The sequence below is a fragment of the Pelodiscus sinensis genome, chromosome 7 (genome assembly GCF_052426305.1).
Source record: "Pelodiscus sinensis isolate ZL-2025 chromosome 7, ASM5242630v1, whole genome shotgun sequence".
Taxonomy (NCBI): Eukaryota; Metazoa; Chordata; order Testudines; family Trionychidae; genus Pelodiscus; species Pelodiscus sinensis.
In genome coordinates, this window is record NC_143058.1 from 76,353,197 (window position 1) to 76,375,003 (window position 21,807).

The 21,807-nt window shown below is 38.4% G+C and overlaps 1 protein-coding gene across 7 annotated transcripts in view; it reads left to right on the forward strand.

The window, feature by feature from the left end:
- Window positions 1-21,807, forward strand: part of PARD3B (par-3 family cell polarity regulator beta) — a 618,049-nt gene that overhangs the window by 473,526 nt on the left and 122,716 nt on the right. For 6 of the 7 annotated variants that reach the window (XM_075934322.2, XM_075934323.2, XM_075934327.2 and 3 more), the window contains one exon: window positions 6,556-6,666. The exons of the other annotated variant lie outside the window; for it this stretch is intronic. In XM_075934322.2, the coding sequence (XP_075790437.2) occupies window positions 6,556-6,666 (111 nt within the window). The remainder of the gene's footprint in view (window positions 1-6,555; window positions 6,667-21,807) is intronic. 7 annotated transcript variants of the gene reach the window in all.

The window sequence follows — 21,807 nt, forward strand, 5'->3', positions numbered from 1 at the left end:
GGTCAAGTTGTAAATCATAGCTTTACAGCACTGTGGGCTTTTCCTTGGTGATATGCCTGATGTGGGGTATACACTGCTTGGACTGGGTGCCCCTTGCAAGAAATGGAAAAAATGTTAATTAGAAGATCTGAGCACTAGTTTGTGCTGACCATGGAAACAGAAGCATGATCACCATTTGATGTCATAGATTTCCTACCATTAGTTAATGTCACGGGAAAACCCCACTTAGTAAAGGCACAATTCCTGCCTCCCCATACAATGTGAATATATTATCACTTGCTTCAAAAATAAATATATTAAACTGTTGTTATCTTTAATAACCACCCTCAGAGATCAGTCTCAGGAGGGTAGCCATGTTAGTCTATAACTTGAAAAACAACGAGTAGTCTTGTGGCACCAAAATCCAAAACACCAAAACCAGGATACATTTAGCCCTAGATGACCATTTTTGATAGCTTTTCATGTAGATGTTGCACTATTGAGCTTCACTGTGTAATGTAGGTCATGCTTTTGACATTTAGCTTTCTCATTTGATTCTCTGTATTTAATATAGATATGTATTTGTTAAGTACTATAGCAAACAGACATCTCAGAAGATTTGGTACTAAGAATTTCTTGAAAGACTCTTAAAGGTAGTAACAATTTTGCTATCCAAGTATTTATACAAATGCTGTGAAATATCCTCCTTGAACTCTGTTTGCTTCATTCTAATGATGCCTCTGAATTTACATGATTAGCAGTATGTAAAAATAAACACTTCAACATTCGTGTGTTCTAATGGAAAATTTCTCTGGTTTGGCAACTTTTGAGTCTAGAGTCTTTTTCTTCCTAGAACTTCCCTAACAGAAATACTGCATGATTGGTTTATTTTGTCAGGAAATTCAGAAGGTAGATAATATGTGGTGTAGATAGTTACATAGAACATAGAGGGTTAATGTTCTGTGATCTTAATTTTAAATTCCAGTAAATACGGTTTTAGCTTTGATCCTATGAGGACTAATTCCTTTGTCACTCTACTAATTAATTCAGCATGCTGGAAAAAAGATGCTAATATGGGCATCAAAGAAGTAGAGGGTGGGGGAATTTTGTTTTTTGTTTTTAATCAGAGTTCTTAAAAAGATAAGTTTTACTCCCATTGGGCTGAATCTGGATCAGTCATTTTCTTCTAGTTCCCAACAGTTGAATATAATAAAAAATATGTCCTTGTTTCTTTCAAAATTGGCATAAAAAACATCAGCAACCAATATCAGGGTTGTTAATAAAGGCTTCTTTAATGAGACTGCTTACCCTTAATAAAGGGGAAAAAATCTTCTGAATATCAACTTTTTCTGTTTAATCTTTCCTTTTCCTATTGCCTGTAATCAGTTAAACCCCACTATTTCATTGCTGCAATTGAACTCCCTCCAGAGTGGATTTGAACATAGTTAGCATGAGCGTGCTTTGATTTACCAAAATACAGCTAAATTTAGGCCTTCATTTAAAAAATTCACATCAGATTTATAGTTACAGAAAATCAAATACATTGACCTGGACTGCATATGATTAAAGTCATTAGCTTGTGGCCAGATCACTTTCTGTTTCCACATAGTATTCTATGATTGTCTTAGCAGCCCTATGAACATAGCATTCGATTAAGTTTACTGCTTAGAACTACTTCCATCTGGAAATAATTCTATGATCAGTGCCACTTCTGACATGATCCAAAGCAGGTTGAATGAACTTGAAAATCCCAGAATATCTATTTAACCACTTCCTGCTAGCAAAAGAAATTAAATCTGCTTAGATCCTCTTGCTCCTTCTTAGTTTGTGGAAAGAGTGGTGCCAGGCATGGAGGAAAAGAAAGGCATGCATCTTTGCTGGAGAGAGACGATTATTTTCTGTAATGCTTTATTTTAAATGATGACTAGCTTGTACTTTATAGTTATGCACTTATTCTCCTATTGCCTGCTTCTTCTCAGAAACCTGCTACATATTCGCTGTAGTATGGTGACGTCAGCAAAATCTTTACTCCCAATACTACTGTACGGCTTCCTTAGCTTCTGCCCAATAAGTAAACATTTAATAACCCTTTTAGGTATTTAGAAAAACACTAAAAATGTAAAACAAATATTTAATTAATGTTGCTGTTAAAATAAACATAAACATAAAATGAGTCTGGAGCAGTAATTACAAGTAGTTAATCTGACTCACTAAAGATCTTTACAATGATGTCTAATACCCTGTAAAAATGTATGTATGAAAGTAATCAAAGCACCGCATTGGTTATAGAGTGTATTTCTTCAAGAGTGATAAAGTCACTTAAAACACATGGCAGTAGTGGCAGTTAATAAGCTTTTTACAGTTGCTGTGTGGACCTGAAAATCAGACTTTATTAGTATCTTTATCATTCTTGCTCACCTATTCACTGTTACTTGCATTCAGATTTAATTTTGAAGGTTATTTTTATATTTCTAGTGTTGTGGAGATGCTTTAATAATGTCAGTATGGGCTTTATGTTCTTCATTTACTGTGAAATAGATGTTTCTATCATATACGCCTTACAAATCATGCTGAATTTTTTTCAAATGATTTCTATAAATGTCAAGATTTTGTGGGAGTGTTGATTTGTGTGTATAGGTTGGGGTTTGGGGGTTTTTTTTCATGTCTTGGACCCTGTTGAATTATTTTTCTTTTACCACAGCTGTTTGCAATTCTGTTCTTTATTAACTGCAGTGACACCTACCGATAGGAGGAACCTAATTAACTAAAGAATTCCCAATTGCAGAATTTAGCTAGCAAGCTGCTTGGGACCCTACACAGCAGATGTTTCTCCCGCTTAGAAGTGTTGGGACTTTATAGATCTCCCTGCTTTTTAATCCTTGAAGCAAATATCAACACGTTTGAGATCTGGAAACTCACTTTTCAATACAGAAATGAAATGTTGCCATGACCACAGTTTTAGATCTTACGTTTAAGACATTTTCCCCACTAACCCCAGAGCAGGACCATAGAACAGAAGGTTTCCTTGAAATATTCAAATTTAAAAAGGGAGGAAGATGTTGATAGTATGAACAGTCCAGTAGCATTTTTCCCCCATCATTTCTCTTGAAATTCACTATAAAAATAAACATTCCCTCTTTATATACCAGAACCCATAATATAGTAATAAACATTCCAGTAAGAAATCTCACATCTGGTATTCAAAGGGTTGATTCACTCAGTGGAAAATACCTTAGTTATTCTCAGGACGTCGGTGATTTCTTTCAATGGGTAAAGCTAATACTAGCAAAGGGAAATCCATCTGAGTAGTACAACATGTTTTCAAGAATAGTACATGGGCTTTCACATTAGGATGACTCACTCATTTCCATCTTTCTGAGGGCAGATCACGTAAAGAAAATCCCTCTCTCTGCATCTGCATGCAGGAGTAGTGTGCTCAGAGCATTTGGAATATTGCCCTTGTAAGGTGGAAAGCATACTAATGGTTTTACAGCTACAACTTCCTTCAAAGGTATTACACCAGCTAATCACTAGATTGTGTCGGTCACATACATTTCTAATTTTTCTGCTTGTTTTTTCTCCTCTATTATTAATTTAAGTAGCTACATTCCCCACAAACCAGTCTAGGGGGGCATGCAAAATCTATCCATTCCTTGGACTTTCTGATTATATTCCTCCATTTGCTATGTAAGTTTCTGAATAATTAACAATTCTGTCACATATTCAGAGAATTTTGTGCAATACAGTGTAGTGGAAAGAGCTTTTAAAGACTGGTATGCAATATTTGTATTCACTAATGATTTTATACTTATATCAATCATTTTAATATAAAATGTAGGATTTACTGTAATCAAGTTATTTGTCATTTGAAGATTTTGTAAACTTTGAGGCCCAAAGCCATTCACTTTTCACAGAACTTTCCTCTTTACTTGATTAATACACAACGCAGTTGTGAGGCTTGCTTCCATACCATTAAACTCAGTGGGAGTTTTGCCATAGATTGCAGTGGGAAAAGAATCAGGCCCAGTGCAAGGTTAGCAAGGAAAGAATTTCTCCCTTAAAAGTTAGAGAAATATTAAGCCTGGATTGCACAAAATTATGCAAAATTACAATAACTAGAAGTTAATTGTAATCAGCCTATTTCTGGTAATTTAGAACACATCCGAGAACCTTTGCAAATACTATACATTTCAGAACATGAGGTACACATACAATCAATAAAGATGCTGGATAGTTTGTGATTATAAAAATCCAACACCAGTTTAAAAAACGTTGGATAGATAAATAGATAGATACAGATATAAAATACAAACACACACACTCTTAATATCCATGCTTAATTTTTTTCTGTACTGCAAAACATATACTGTAATAATAATTACTAATAATAGTAATAAAGTATAGATTGGGTTCAGTAATGAACAGAAGACACCAAAATCAGAAGATTTGCCCAGCCTTAAGCAACATATTTTGTATTTAGTATGGAAGGTAATTATTGTAAACCCACACAGCTCCAGGGTGAAGTCAAAAATAGCAGAAATACTGGTTTTCATCAAGATCAACCCACCATTGCTAGTTTATAATTATATTTGACCTTACCAATTTGTGGCCGCAGTAGCTATACTAGCAGACTGTTGTGTTTGTGCAAAGAGAAATGAAACTGGCTGTTATTACAAACTAAATTATCATTTTATTTAAAAAGAAATGTCTTCTGTAAGCAACAAATAATACCCAGACTTGAAAGTCAGAAGTGTTCAAAAAAAATTTTTTTAATTTTGTATGCTACATGCTCGCTTTACCTCCCTGCAGCTATACACGATGCCCAAGAATAATATTTTCCAAATCTGTAAATACTCTACACAAATCCTAAACTCCACAAACCCGTAATTGATGCTATAGGGGAACCGTAAGCAGGAAGAATACAAAGTGCCAGAGTCAGACCAGGGCCAGGACTGAAGTGCTAATGCATCCTCTCTTGAGGATACTGCTATAAGAGATCATCAGTGATTATGCAGGTGCTGGAAAACAGAATCTTTTCCCAGCCATCCTGCAAGTTCTGGGGTGTTGAACTAAAGTGGGTGTGCTTTAGCGGGGAGGTTGGTTGGCTTTTTCCTTACGTTCTTGTATGAAATAACATCTGCAAGTTCCCCTCTAGCTCTTCTTTTATGCCTATATCCTTTCACCTCTTATGTGTCCATCTCTCTTTCTAACACACACATGCTCTCTCAATCACTGTTTCTCACACTCAAACTCCTGCACCTACCTGTCTCTTCCTAGCTGCTGCATTCCCCCCGCAGATTATGGGAAAACAGAATCTGTGTTGCTGCTCCCTGTGGCTACGCTACTATTTTTTACCCATTAGTGAGAGCCAGCGTGAGCATGTCTCCTTGAGCTGGACATCACACCTCTAGCTCCAAGCGTAGATGTGGTGTGACAGAACATTCACAGGATTTCAGCTTTGGTCTAGTGAGGGATGCGATTTACAACTGAAATGTGTGTGGTGCAGTTGAGCTATCATACTGGAGGCAGTATGGCGGAAAATGAAAAATGAGAAGGATAAAAGAAAGATCACTGAGGAAATGTTACTGACCATTTGAAAAGGCATATTAATGAAGTTAAAATACAGCATCCTCAATGGAGAAATAATTTTGTAAATCATTAGCCTTAATTTGCACTTGAAAGATTGGAATGTGATTAAAAACGACTGTTCATATATGACCTATGAAATTCAGAATTTCAGATTTGGGGCGTGGGTGGTTTACTAGTACTTGGTGGCCCATAATGCCGTGTGTATTAAAGATTTTACTCAATGAGAAATTAAATGTAGCTCTGCCACTTTATAGCCTCTTACAAGCTCTCTGAAGAAAGCAATATAGTTTTGCATATCTTTATACAGGGCATAGTTCAGTAGAACCCCAGGAGTGATTGATGTCTCAGGGCAATCTCATAATCTAAATATTAAATAATAATATATTATTAGACAGAAAGTGGAAGCATTTAAAAGAAGACTTTTGAGAACTAGCTCACTCTCTCTCATCTTGTAAGAATGCAAGATTTATTTTGATGCTGAATACACCTTCCTGTGATTTTAAACAACCCTGTGTCTTTAAATTAAAGCCATATGCAAATGAGTGAGAATTTTTACCAATAGAAGTAGAATGTGTTGTCAACTCTGTATGTTGGCACATAAGATTGCTTTGAAGATTGTTATGAGAGAGCCTGTTTGCAGGGTAAGAAGACCCTTCAGCTACTTTGAAATGCATGCTAATAATAGCAAAGCTTAGCAACCATTTTTATTTACGTTGTTGAGGGCTGGTAATTTCTGTAACACACAATGCCTTTAAAATACTCAAGGTTCAAATACATTCATAATCAAATATTATGTAAATTGTCCATGATCAGAGTAATTGGTAATTTATTTTATTATTTTGCTAAATACCTTACTCAAGGCAATAGCTCACTATGTTCTGGTAACTTAAATCTCCAAGTTACTTTGTTGTGTGCTCAGTAAATATTGCATTTTTCTTCTATTAATTCTCTCCTCTTTCCCTGACCCTTCCCTAACGTCTTAATCAGATTTGGAAAAAAGAAAGAGGAGAAAGGTGGGAAAGCTGACCAGAAGGGAAATCCCAAACATGGCACGCTAAGAGAAGAAGAACTAGAAAAGATGAAAGATGAACGTGAAAGGTGAGTAAATCATGTAAACATCTATGTTGAGTAGAACAGAAAGCAAGGACTTTCTATGTTAGGAGAAAAAGCCAGGGCAGTTGTTCCAGGCCTGGGCCAGTGATAAGCCATCTCAGACCAGAAGGTCTCTGCAATGCAACAGTGTTAGGCCAGTCTTCTGGCTTTCCCATTATGAGGTTGCTGCTGTCCTGGGCTAATGCATAACAGTATCTGTTCTGCTTCCTTTGCTTCTCGGAGGCTACATCTACACTTCAGGGTTTTTGCGCAAGAAGTCTGCAAAGTAGGGATGAGCTTTTGTGCAAGAGAGCGTCCACACCGCATGGACGCTCTTGTGCAAGAAAGCTCTGATGGCCATTCACAGAATGGCCATCAGAGTACCTGTGCTTTTTCAGATAGGCTCTTTTTGCTCAAGAAATCCCCACGGAGCGTCCACACATGCCTTTTTGAGCAAGAGCTGTAGTGCCAAAAGGAGTTATGCCTCGTAGAAGGAGGTATACCTACACTGCAAAGAGCCCTCTGTTCTGTCGATTGACTGTAGATTTTCTTGCTCAAAAACACGCTTGAAGTGTGGATGCTCTGCACTTTTTGTAGTGTAGACGTAGCCTAAGAGTGCTTACTGCATTCTCTGCACACCTTGGTGCAGCAGCGCCTCTACAGGGCCTATGTTACCCAGGGCCAATAAGAGGAGCTGCTCCTGGGGTCTGGCCTCACTTTCCTCTCCTCCCTCCCTCCCTCCCAAAGCTACCAGAGCTGCTACTTCTGGTGTTCTTTGCTCCCCTGCCTCCTTCCCCCTTCCAAAGGCAGTAGGAGCAGCTTCTTATGGGCCTCCAGGATCCCTTTCGTCCTACAACCTCCATAGTGGTTTCTAATGCTCCAGGCCTCTTCTGATGGTGCCAATTAATAGGTTTCATGCTTCATTTGTAGCCTTAATATATTCATCTTTATGATGTTTCCTCCTTTTTGTATGTTTTATTCACTCACGATTCTGGAAGAAATTAATGTCTGGGTTCATGTTGTAATATAATAAAGGTCACACATGCTTAATAGGCCCTTCACTTGCTATCTTGAAATGCATTTTGTGTGTAGACGCGTTATTTCGAAATAAAGATGTTTCTAAATAACTATTTCGAAATTAGATATTTCGAAATAATGCTGTAGTGTAGACATGCCCTAAATGAACAGCTCTGCCTCTGTGTTGCTGGTCAATAGCTACATAAGACCTTTACCCTCCCTTTATGAACAGTTACCTGGTTGTAGGGCTATTGCACATTGTGACTTGGTAATTACAGTAAAACTCCAATAGTCCGGCATCCAATAGTCCGGCACTCCTGATAGTCCGGCATCAAAATGGCAAGAGCCTAGTGAGTGAGCTTCGGCAAAAAATGAGTCACAAGGTAACAGCAGCAGCAGCTGAACTGAACGAAAAGGGTAAAAAAGGGTTAAAAAAACTAAAACATTACACTATACTGTATACAGTATGAGCAATAAAAAGGGTTAAGAACACTTTATATACAGTATATACTGTATACAGTATATACATAACCAGCTTATAGTACCTCCCGATACTCCGGCATATCTGATAATCCGGCACCCCCTAGGTCCCATAGGTTCCGGATTATCGGAAGTCTACTGTAGTGGGATTTGATGGGGGAAAATATCTCAGTGGTTACTAATAATATTTATTCAATTCAGGAGATCGTAGGCTATCTGGTTACTGCAGTACTGATACTGGATATACTTACCCAATGTTTTAATAGGTAGTTTATCTAAATTAAATAATAGCAGGGTAGGATTTATACCATGTGCTTTAAAAATTATGTAGCGTATCCCTGATTTTGCCAGGCAGTAGAGTGCCACCTTTATTTTAAACTGCTGATTCCCAATTTGGATGCTGGCAATTTGAGAAGTATGTGTCCTTCATTTTAAAGAAGCCAGTGTCTTTTATTAGGATGCTGGAAAGCTAATAAGTATGTCTCCCATCTGTTAAAGGGCCAGTGTCATTTACTAAAATGTTGGCAGAGTGAAAGGAATGAGTCCTGTCCAAAGGGCTAATGTTCCAAGTGGACATGAGACAATTGTTCTTAGCATTTCTATGGTGTTCACTACTTTTAAAAAAAATCCTAGTCAGTGACTGACAGTAAGTTGGTAAGGAGGTATTACAAACAGGCAGCCTAGTATCTTCTTCATTCTTTTTCTCTTCCCTAATAACGATTTAACTTTCTGACCTGGAAGTAATTGAAGTGAAATGGAGAACAGCAGGTGTGTTGAGAAATTGATGAACTTATCTGTTATTTTTAACTTGCTTATTTTATTCTTCTTCCACATAGCAAACAAATAGTAATATTAGCCTCTTTCCTTCAGGTAATCCTGCTTACACCATGCAAAAATCCTTGTATTATCCCAAAAGCAGATAATGTATTTTGTATATACAAGCAAGTCATGCCAGTTCTCTAACTAAAACAAGAACATAGTTCTATATGTTTTGTAGTTCAAGATTATCTACTAGTTGACTCTTGAACCCTATCTTACATTGCTGATCAAAGGGTGACAAAGATTTTATCAGTAATAAAGGAAAAGTGTACACTCCAGCTGGTTTTCTCTCAAACATGTTTGTGTGCAAGAATGATATGAGGGGTTGATTAAGATCAGCCTCAAGATAAGTAACCCAGTTTAAAGGAAATTGAGTACTTTAGATTGTTGACTATCCACCTAATGATGATGCTCATGAAGACAGTAAAGATGGGTTTTATAGCTACGTCCCAAGATTCAGTAATCCTATAATGTGTAATGTAATTCAAGCCTAAGATTTTAATGCACATATTGGCAAAGAATACCATGTGGAGAGCTTACACTATAGATCTTGCTGCTACTATGACTTCACTAACTGCAATTCTGCATGCGTTGTCTCATCTTTAACAAACCAAGCTTCACTAAAGATTTAGTAGAATGTAAGCATCATATTCCCAAATGCACTCTTGTGTAGAATAAAGTGTATTTATGACAAAACTAACAAGTACTTAACTGTAGACTGATAGACTACAGAACTGTAAACAAAACAATCTCCTAGCTAACCTTGAGCAAAGTATTAATTACTTTTCTAATTTTGACTTTCATAAGTGATATTAATTACCTAGCTAATTTTACCTTTCCATGAATAGTTACATGAGTAATTTTTATTCTGAAGTCTCAGTTCCATCCCTAGAATAACAAACTTAGTTTAGCTGCTTGAGGTTGTATTTCAGTGAAATGCTGACTGCCCAGGTTTTTCAAAGGCTTACTACACTAACCAGTACTCCTCCTCCACACGTGTGTATACATTGATCTGACATATTTTTTTCAGACCCCGAGCTGTGCATATCAGGTGTTAGTGGAAGAGGTCAGAGTCGTTGATTTTAGAGAAGGGTGTGATAGGATTAATGATCAAGGGAATTTCAGCATCCCGACAGCTGTGAAGGTGGCATGATTTGGGGAGATTGGTTTTGCATACACTGGACATTTGACATCCCTCCAAAGGCACAAGATTTCTGTGGGTGGTGTTTTCCAGTAGAAAATGCATTCGCAACTTAGAAGAGTGGGATTGCCCTCTACCCAGTAAATTACTATTTTATAAAGTCCAATAGGCATTAGACTGTACACTGTATGAAGTAAAATGTTGTAATCGTGTAACTTCTATTGACATTGACATTCCACATCTTTCCTTTCCTTTCCTTTCCTTTCCTTTCCTTTCCTTTCCTTTCCAATTTTGTACCATCAACACACCCTACACTAAAAGGTGAAGATAAAATGCCATCATTGTTAATTATGCTGCTGGCCAGAAAGCAAGAATTCCATTTAGCAAAAAGAATTTAAGGTTTTCAGTTTTATTTTAGTTCCACATCAGAACAAAACTAAGAGCTTTCAAAATTGCTCCTGAAAAAAATGTGAGAATGAAATAATTAAATGTTCATTGGGCCACTTACCAGCGGCGGGGGGGGACGGACCAGATTCAAGTCCCTGCACCAATTCAGGATGAGTGGGCTTTTAAACCTGGATCTTCCATATCCCAGCCCTCACCACCAGGCTGTTGGTTATTTTGGCATGGGTTTCTCTGTGGTTTTGGCTAGAAATTGCTTCCTGGACCAGAAAAACATTCCCAACAAAGTGAATAAGTTTCTGCAAAAAGTTTGTTTTGATAAATTGGCATGTTCCACTGCAAAATTCTCAATCAGCTCTAATTATTTATTGTTTATATTAGAAGTAGTTCCTAGCAATCCCAGCCAAGTTTAAGTGTTCATTTGTGTGAGATGTTGGAAAAATATATACTAAAGACTCAGACCCTGCCCCACGAGCTTACGGGTTAGGTATAAAAGATAAAGGATGGGAGAAAGGGAAAGTATCATATTTTTTATTTTACAGATGCCAATTTAGTGACTTATCCATAGTTACAAAAGGAAGTTTCTTTCAGAGCTGGGAAATGAGCCTACCACCTAAACAAAAAACAAATAAAAAATGAAAACAAAAAAAACCAACCTTACCTTCTCTTTCTGAAACCTGTGTTACATTCTATGATTGATGCTACTGTGGGTTTAAATTGGTTAATGGGGATTTCGGATGTCAGTTTATTCTCTTTTTTCCGCTCTCCTTTAGTCTTTCCTCACTTGTAGTGGCATACACGACTAAACCTTCACATAAGTATGTCAGAACTTCATGCTAATATTGTATGTGAGGAGGTTTTCCTCGCCCAACTCTTTGATTCCTTGTGCTGGTAGCTTGTCCTTCCTAACGAGCCTTGTGGATAAGGGAGAAGCGGTGGATGTCATATACCTAGACTTTAGTAAGGCATTTGATACGGTCTCGCATGATATTCTTATTGATAAACTAGGCAAATATAACTTAGATAGGGCCACGATAAGGTGGGTGCATAATTGGCTGGATAACCGTAGTCAGAGAGTTGTTGTTAACGGTGCTAAATCCTGCTGGAAAGGGATAACAAGTGGAGTTCCGCAGGGGTCTGTTTTGGGACCCGTACTGTTCAATATCTTCATCAATGATGTAGATATTGGGATAGAGAGTACGCTTATTAAGTTTGCAGATGATACCAAACTGGGTGGGGTTGCAACTTCTTTGGAGGATAGGGACATAATTCAAAATGACCTTAGCAAGTGAGAGAAATGGTCAAAGGTAAACAGGATGAGGTTTAATAAAGAGAAATGCAAAGTGCTCCACTTAGGAAGGAACAATCAGTTCCATACATACAAGATGGGAAGCGACTGTCTAGGAAGGAGCATGGCGGAAAGGGATCTAGGGGTCATAGTGGACCACAAGTTGAATATGAGTCAACAGTGTGATGCTGTTGCAAAAAAAGCAAATATGATTCTAGGTTGTATCAACAGGTGTGTTGTAAGCAAAACTTGTGAAGTCATTCTGCCACTCTACTCTGCACCAGTTAGGCCTCAGCTGGAGTACTATGTCCAGTTCTGGGCGCCACATTTCAAGAAAGATGTGGAGAAATTGGAAAGGGTACAGAGAAGAGCGACAAGAATGATTAAAGGTCTAGAGAACATGACCTATGAAGCCAGGCTTCATGAACTGGGCTTGTTTAGTTTGGAAAAAAGAAGATTAAGGGGGGACATGATAGCGGTTTTCAAATATCTAAAAGGGTGTCACAAGGAGGAAGGAGAAAATTTGTTCCTCTTGGTTACTGAGGACAGGACAAGGAGTAATGGGCTTAAAGTGCAGCAGGGGAGGTTTAGATTGGATATTAGGAAAAAATTCCTGTCAGGGTGGTCAAATATTGGAATAAATTGCCCAGGGAGGTGGTGGAATCTCCCTCTCTGGAGATATTTAAGAACAGGTTAGATAGACATCTGTCAGGGATGGTGTAGACGGAGCTTGGTCCTGCCTTGAGGGCGGGGGGCTGGACTCGATGACCTCTCGAGGTCCCTTCCAGTCCTATTATTCTATGATTCTGTGATTCTATGATTCTAATGCAAGTTAGTGGTTCATTGAAGTGAGGCCCTATTTTAAATATAATTTTGTTCGTGCTTCAAAGGCTTTTGACATAATTAGCTATCTACTCCATAGGGCTATACTTTGCTCATAAAAGGAATAAAAGTAAATACTACGTCGGAGGCTGAATTTTTTTGAAATGCTCACCAACCTAGGTCAAATTTATATTCGTGATATGTCCGTGGTCAGTTGCTATGAAATTGTTACTTTTTTTACATTTTAAAAACAAGATGATTTTATTTTAGTAAATTATTAAGTACCAGAAGAGGTAGTCATTTACTTTTTTTTTCCAACCAAGGCTTTTTCCCTTCAGTGGGAATACCTTTTATTTTTGTAACATTTCAAAACTATTGTTAAACAAGTGAGAAAAATATATTAGGTACTTGAGCTTTACATATAGTAATTTATTCTCTTTTCAGCTGAGAATAAAGTAAATAATAGTTGAAAGAGAGCTATTTTTCCTGTGAATTTTGGCTTGTTTTATTGGAGTGTTCCTGCTGAGACCAAAGTCTTCTTTCCAACATTCTAACATCTTACAAATCTAAGAATAAAATTTCACTAAATGAAGCTCCTTATTGACACCCAGGGTGATTTTAATAAATGGCATATGACTTAATGAGTATTAAGACAGACTGTGTACAAACTAATGCTCTGCACTGGTTCCTTATGAGAGGTAGGTTTAATTAACAAAATAAACTTAGTTTTGTGTTTCTCATTGGGATTCATTTGGAGATTTCAAAAAGTAGTATAAAGTTTTTATGCAGAAAGGAAGTAAAGAAAAAAGAATGGTCCTTATTTTCAGCAGCTGGCCTGAACCAAAGGTTGTTAAGAACAAATCTCAAATTTAGAGAAAGTTAATTGGATTCAATTTCTACATTGAAGATTCTGAATTTTCCTTCCAAAGGCTAATGAAACCTTCTCCCTTGTCTTATTTGCTGCAGCATTTGTTGCCCTTCTCATAGTTTAAATCAATACATGTGTTCTTGATATTTGGCAAACTGAAATTTAATTTTGCAGCTGTGTGATCCCTGTACAAACTAAATGCATCTTACGGAAATAAAAACATTCAGAGAGAAAACACTTTGAGAGAAAACTAGTAAGTGAAAATCTATTCCTCTTCTATCAGAATATATTTCATTTTATTTAATTATGGGTGATTTGTTTGTTACTGGAAATCAAAATGAAAACCAGAATAGCCACATGAGCTGCAATCTGCCAGCTATTGTTTGGAATGAGAAGTGGATGTTTGTGATGTTCAAAAAACAAATATGTGAGAGTTTTAACTGTTCAGTACATTTTAAAACCTACCCATGCAGATAGCTAACAAATCCATGTGGCGTTTGTGCTTCTGCGATAGCCTGCTGCTAAGTCTTTTGAGTATTATTATTTTACTAAAAATAAAAGCCTGAAGATGATCATATTGATTTGTTGATAAAATCTTGGTAATTGGCTTTTATCCCAGCTCAAATATAGGGAAACTTTACTTGTTTGGGACTTCTGTGTTTTTGAATCACTATTTATTAAGGGTTAATCCAACATGGCATTACTGTTCATTGAATATTCCTGACTTTGCAGTACAGCTAGGTCCTGTGCTTTAGACAAAATAAAGTGTTGGATGGGATCCCAGTTTTAACAGTCCCAATTTATTATAACCATTGAACCCTGATCAGATCACACATTGGATTAGATCCCAGTTTTTTTAAATGTCCCAATTTATTGCTGCCTTGGAACCCTGATAAGAATACATATTTGATTAAGGCTTCAGTTTTCAAAAAATTCCAGTTAATTACTTGTAGATTCTTATTAGCTCATAGCAGTGTAGCACGGTATGTAGGAGTTATGAAAAAATTACTGGATGATGTTGCACAGGTCAAGGTCATCGCTTCATTTTGTGCTGACAGTATGAAGTTATCAGATTTCTGTTTATTACGCTGGCGGCACTTGCACTGGACAGGAGGACAGATGAATCCCATCCCACTGATTCTAAATGATTCTCATTTTAGATCTGCTGCTGCTATAGACACCAGACCGTGTAATAAAAGCTTGCCATTGTACAGTGAGGGGCTGGTAGCTGGCTGTGACTGACTGATGTCAGCAATCCTCTCCCACCGTTCACATCACATTTAAACCAAGTGGCAGTTTTTGAGCTTTCTGATTCCAATTTATGTTGCTAAAACAGAATTTGCTCTGACAGATCCAAGGAGCTAGATACTGCTAGGCCACAAAAGACAACACCAGTGCAGTGCCAATCTGGGTCTTGAATCTGGAATGGTCTGGCTGAGAGCTGAGCACTGTATTGGCAGGGGGAGTGAGACTGACACACAGTATGGATTATTTGGCAGAGGATGCTTTTCTCCAGTCACCAGGCTTCTTTCCCAGATGCCACTGTCCATTCAGCACTTCCCAATACATCATAGGCTGGCCCTCTAAAGAACCCCAAAGTTCATTCCTGTAGTATAGTCTCACTGGTTCATCCTTCATTGAGACAACAATTGTACTATAATCCAGAGGCTTTTTTGGAAAGTCTGTGGTTTGTTTCCTTTTCATGCTTGATATCTAGTTATTACAATACTACAGGCTCAATTTTTTCAACACGCCATAATAGAAGCCCAACTTAAATGTATACCCCAAATTAAAAAACATAGCAAGAGACCTAAAAAAGAGTCACCGTGGCTTAACCACCATGTAAAAGAAGCAGTGAGGGACAAAAAGGTATCTTTTAAGAAGTGGAAGTTCAATCCTAGTGAGATAAATAGAAAGGAACATAAACACTGTCAAATCAAGTGTAAAAATGTAATAAGAAAAGCAAAAAAAGATTTTGAGGAACAGCTAGCCAAAAACTCAAAAAGAAATAACAAAATGTTTAAGTACATTAGAAGCAGGAAGCCTGCTAAAAAACCTGTGGGTCCCCTAGATGATCGAGCTATAAAAGGAGCAATCAAGGACGATAAAGCCATTGTGGAGAAACTAAATGATTTCTTTGCTTCAGTCTTCATGGCTGAGGACGTGGGGAGATTCCTGAATCTGCACCGTCCTTTGTGGGTGATGAATCTGAGGAACTGTCCCGGATTGAAGTGTCATTAGAGGAGGTTTTGGAACAAATAGAAAAACTTAATGTTAACAAATCTCCAGGACCGGATGGCATTCATCCAAGGGTTCTAAAAGAACTCAAATTGGAAATTGCTGAGCTATTATCTGTGGTTTGTAACCTATCCTTTAAATCGGCTTCCGTACCTAATGACCGGAAGGTAGCCAACGTGACACCAATATTTAAAAAGGGCTCTAGAGGCGATCTTGGCAATTACAGACCGGTAAGTCTAACTTCAGTACAGGGCAAATTAGTCGAAACAATAGTGAAGAATAAAATTGTGAAGCATGTAGAAGAACATAATTTCTTGGACAAAAGTCAACATGGTTTCTGTAAAGGGAAATCCTGTCTTACTAATCTATTAGAGTTCTTTGAAGGGGTTAACAAACATGCGGACAAGGGGGATCCAGTAGGTATAGTATACTTGAATTTTCAGAAAGCCTTTAACAAGGTCCCTCACCAAAGGCTCTTGTGTAAATTACATGGCCATGGGATAAGAGGGAAGGTCCTTTCTTGGATTGAGAACTGGTTAAAAGACAGGAAACAAAGGGTAGGAATAAATGGTAAATTTTCAGATTGGAGAGGGGTAACTAGTGGTGTCCCCCAAGGGTCAGTCCTGGGGCCAATCCTTTTCAACTTATTCATAAATGCTCTGGAGAAAGGGGGAAGCAGTGAGGTAGTAAAGTTTGCGGATGATACCAAACTGTTTAGGATAGTCAAGACAGAAGCAGACTGTGAAGGACTCCAAAAAGATCTCACCAAACTGAGTGATTAGGCAACAAAATGGCAAATGAAATTTAATGTGGATAAGTGTAAAATAATGCACATCACGAAAAATAACCCCAACTATACATACAGTATGATGGGGGCTAATTTGGCTACGCCAAATCAGGAAAGAGATCTTGGCGTTATCGTGGACAGTTCTCTGAAAACTTCCACGCAGTGTGCAGTGGCGGTCAAAAAGGAAAATAGGATGCTAGGAATTATTAGGAAAGGGATAGAAAATAAGACCCAGAATATCTTACTGCCCCTGTATAAAACTATGGTACACCCACATCCTGAATACTGTGTACAGATGTGGTCTCCTCATCTCAAAAAAGATATTTTGGCCTTGGAAAGGGTTCAGAAAAGGGCAACTAAAATGATTAGGGGTTTGGAACGGGTGCCATATGAGGAGAGGTTAAAGCAACTGGGACTTTTCAGTTTAGAAAAGAGGAGACTAGGGGGGGGGGGTATTATAGAGGTATATAAAATCATGAGTGGTGTGGAGAGGGCCGATAAAGAAAAGTTATTTATTAGTTCCCTAAATAGAAGAACTAGAGGACACCAAATGAAATTAATGGGTAGCAGGTTTAAAACTAATAAGCGAAGTTCTTCTTCACACAGCGTGTAGTCAACCTGTGGAACTCCTTGCCAGAGGAGGCTATGAAGGCTAGGACTATAATAGAGTTTAAAGAGAAGCTAGATAATTTCATGGAGGTTAGGTCCATAAAAGGCTATAAGCCAGGGGATAAAACGGTGTCTGTGGCCTCTGTTTGTCAGAGGCTGGAGAGGGATGGCAGGAGACAAATCGCTTGATCATTGTCTTCGGTCTACCCTCTTTGGGGCACCTGGTGCTGGCCACTGTCGATAGACAGGATACTGGGCTAGATGGACCTTTGGTCTGACCCAGTATGGCCGTTCTTATGTTCTTGTGTTCTTATGTTCAGTTACACTGGTCCAATCCAGTTGCCTTGATGTTTACTTAATTACCCATTGTTTTGGGGATTGAATACTAAAGCACCACATTAGGAGACATACTTAACCTTCCACTTCAAAATATTGTGCCTGACCACAGAATAAAAGATTGACAAAACAAAATCAGACTTTTGGTTGTAAAAACATTCAAGTTATGAATAGGGTTTGTTAATACTTATATGAAAAGTTCATGCATGTTCATTATGAATAAAATAAAATGTTTAAAGCATTTGGCCAGATATTGCCCTAGACAATCATATGAAAAACTCAATTCACTTTAGTAAGTGTTGCATATTAGGGTTGATGGACAAAAAACTTTTGCCTATTTTTATGTAGATGAATTAAACCCAACTGAAATCCAAATGACCTCGTGGAGCAACGAGGTACTTTCTTCTAGACAACACTTTTCTCAATATATGTATGCATTAGGGAAATGAGAGACAAAAGCTGAAATGTTATGTAAAATCACAGTTGAGATATTAAGACTGTAAATCAGATGTAAATTGAGTAATCATTGCAGTTTGGAGATTCAGGCAGCATCACGTGAGTGGAAAAACGCAGTGGCTTTGATTCCACTACACACAAGGAAAGAGAAAATGAATGGAAGAATATTTATTACACTAATTAACCTGATTAAAAGATTCACAGATTTGAACCTTTTTGTGAAATCCCAGCTACATCTCGCCACTTTCACAGCAACTCCCTTTTGACTATATTAATTGAAAATCACATGCTAATTATCGTAAATGACCTGTGCCTCTTACCTATCTGTTCCTGTTTTACACTTCACCTTTGCTAGTTATTATTGCTTCTCCTAGTCTGTCTTTGGGAATTTCCCTCACTGATGCTTGTTCAAATCACTCCTTAAAACACAAATTTCCTGCGAAACCTATCCATTTTAATCCTTTTTATCAAAGAGTATTTCTGTATTCTATTGAAAACCCCACCACCACTCTTTGTGGAATCCATTGTTCGGGTTTATTTTTCTCTTTGACTGTATTGTCTACTTGTTAGTGTGCATCGTGGCATTCCATGTACTCTACACAGCATTATGCCCACAATCTACACTTGACATAATAAAACAGATTGTTGTATGACTTGTACATTTTCAGCAGAAAGTTTGTTCATGCTAGCTAGAAGAAAATAGTACATTATCTGCCTTTCGGGATCCCTCAAGCAATTCCAGTGCTGTCAGTAGAAGCCTGTGAGCTGTGTCTACGTAGTCACAACTGTAGCTGCAGCCTTTTTGCAGTAGCTAGCAGGTTTTGTTCATGTTGTTACAAATGGCAACTGGAAACATTTGGTTTGTATAGTGCACATTGTGCAAAACCGTGGTTCATCTCACCTAAGATACACAACAGAGAAAAATGTGAAGGCTGTGATGTTCTGTTTCTTCCCTTACAGCGTTCATGCTGGTGGTACACAAAAAAAGGTGCCAGCTATGGAATATGTGTTAATGGATCACATTGGAAAGACATCTAAGGAAGAAATTAACTTGTATACCATAAATTATTGTTCCTGTGCCGAGCAGCCACAGCAGAAAATAGGAGTAAAAGTTTCAAAAACACTTTAAGTTCCATTTTTCAGAACTGACCTAGCCTAAGGCCCATTGACTTTCCATAAGATTTAGACTCCTTCAATGTCTAAACCACTTTTGAAAATGTCACTTAAGTTATTTTGAAAAATGTATCTGTACTCTTATTGAGCTGCAATGTGAACATTTGGCTTTTGCAGCCCCATATCATATTATTCGTGGTCATGAAAAGCTATGCGTGATAGATTCTGGGCTTAGAAGATAGAGAAAGTCTTTAGGCCGGAACTATGTGTTTGGTTTCGGATGACAAGTAAGAGAGCGGGATAACAGGAAGTTGAGGGCAGCACATACTATAGCGTTTCTAAGGTGCCTGTGCTCTAACTACCAAGGTGAGAGGGCTGTGTTTTCACAGATGCACAGCTAACGGAAGCTGATGTGTTTGTCATGCAGTGATTTAACTGGATGCTTGGTTTCAGGTGGCAGGGTAGAATGAGCAGAACTGATATGTGATACACATAGGAAATGTCACTGGCTTCCCTCCATTCTGTGTGGTTTATTTCCCATTCCCTCATCAGGAAGTTTATATAAACTTAGTATTAGGCTAAACTGTTCAGATTGTGACCTGTGCCTCTCCTCTTTAGTTTCACTGCTGGTGTCACAGTGGTGAGTGACACGTAATCTCTCACTTCCACTTGTTTAATCAGACCCATCCTGTGATGCATGTTTGGCTCCCCTGTAATAGTAGTACTCTCATTTTTGTGATGAGGGCAAGAGCTGGAACTACCATAAATTATAAGGAAAAGCAACAAAAGAGCCGTAAGAGTGGGGAGAAGGAGGAAATACGGTGAAACAGGCTCTTGTTGGTGTGTTTTGTAGAAAACAAATATTCCTAAGAATTGGGTCAGAACGTGGTGCTGTTATGCACGCAGGGTATTTAAAACTTCAGAAAATGGGATAGAAGTGAATAGGACAAGAGGAATAAAGGAAGATTTAGTAAAATAGATACAAAACTGAAATTATATAGACAGTGTCGTTCAGTTCTCACATCTGGGCAGCGCTTGGATTGAAATGAAAAACAAAGAGTAAAAGAAAGATCATTGAGCAGATTTTATAGATTTCCATGAAAGAGTGAGAAAGAAAAAAGAAATGTTAATACAATTATAATAGCTCTGTTGAAAAGATGAGACATTGATCATCAAGAAATTCACATACCCTGGCATTGACTGGTCAGCATATTATAGAAAGGAAGGAATTGTTCTTGAGCAGGTACAGCTTATAGCAGTGAAAGTGATTGTAGGCTGCATTCATAAGGAAAATTTGAAGAAGCTAGGCTCATTCACAGTAACAAAAGAAAATTGTGGTAACCTAATTCCAGTTTTTGTTGTGCAGAAGGTACAAGTATTGATGGCAGAGCAAATTACTTTCACTGTCGAATATGAAAGCAAGTGACACATGATGCCACTGTGTTGTGCTACTCTGTTACCATCATGTCTGCAATCTCTAAGGGGTATGGGATATGTTGGTTTAGTTCACCATTGCAATTCCAATTAGTTGCACCAAGTCATCTATAGAAGACCATGATGGATGGTATCCCACACACACCTGTAGAAATTCCCTGATATGCAGTATCAAGTATTGTACTAGCTCTTCAGCTAGTGTCAATAGGCAAATGCCTTCATTAAAGTCAATGGAGTTATGCCATTTTACAGCAGCTGAGGGTCTGGTCTACTGTTTTCAGTTTCCTGGATATATTTGCAGATATTCAGCATATCTCAGGATTTGGCCGAATAGCTGAAACAGTCTTAAATTGCTATAAAAACATTTAATGGGGAAAAGGCAGAACTTTCTGAGACTTGGACTGCAGAATTGATAAACTTTCTGGGTCCAGTAGCTACCAGCTATGTGCAGGGGAGGAGGTAAACAGAGTGCTTTCATCTTTACATTTCTAAACATAACCCCATGTAGGACATGCCATATATATTAATCTTTTGCAAGATGATTTCTCAGGAAGTCACTGTAGGAGCAACCAGTATCCTAGACCCCTCTGTGACGGACCTGGCCGTGTCTGGGCACAGCTGCGAGCATCCGCTCAGGGCGAATTGCTCAAATCCGGGGTTCCTTACAGCCCCCAACTGGCGACCTCTCCAAACAGGCCACAAACCAGTCTCACAGAGCGCTTCAGCAGCCTGCCTGAAGCCTCCCGAGCAAAACCCCTCCGACACCCCAGCAATATCCGTGCCCCAGATGGCCCCGGGCCTCATACACAGGTGGGGGGGTCCTAGCACCCAATCCCAGCTACCCCGAACAAGTTCTGTCCGGTTCCAAGAAACCAGCCACAGATCCCTGGTCAATTTACCCTCTGGACCTTACCACAAATCACGCTGGGCCAATCCTTTAGAATCTATATCTAAAGGTTTATTATTACAAGAAAGAAAAGCACGAGAGTAAGGTTATTAAAGTACAGTACGTTACATGCACCGAATCTCCCAGTTCTCGATGCAGGCTCTAGCAGAGATGTTGCAGCTGCTGGTTTAAAAGTTCTTATTGCACATCCTACAATCAGGATGGGTTCACAGGTCTTCCGGGCTCTTCAATCCCTGCAGTGCTGCCTCTGGGATGAAGTGCTGAGCTGAGAACAAAATGGCGTCGACCACATGGCCTCTTTATACTCCTTCCTGGCCTCTTCTAGTCTGCAGCAAGTCACCTGGTCAGAGGCCAATCTCTGTGTTTCCTGCTGGCTGCCCTCAGGTGACAAATCCCATTCTTTGGGTGTGTCCATAGCCTATTGAGAGTC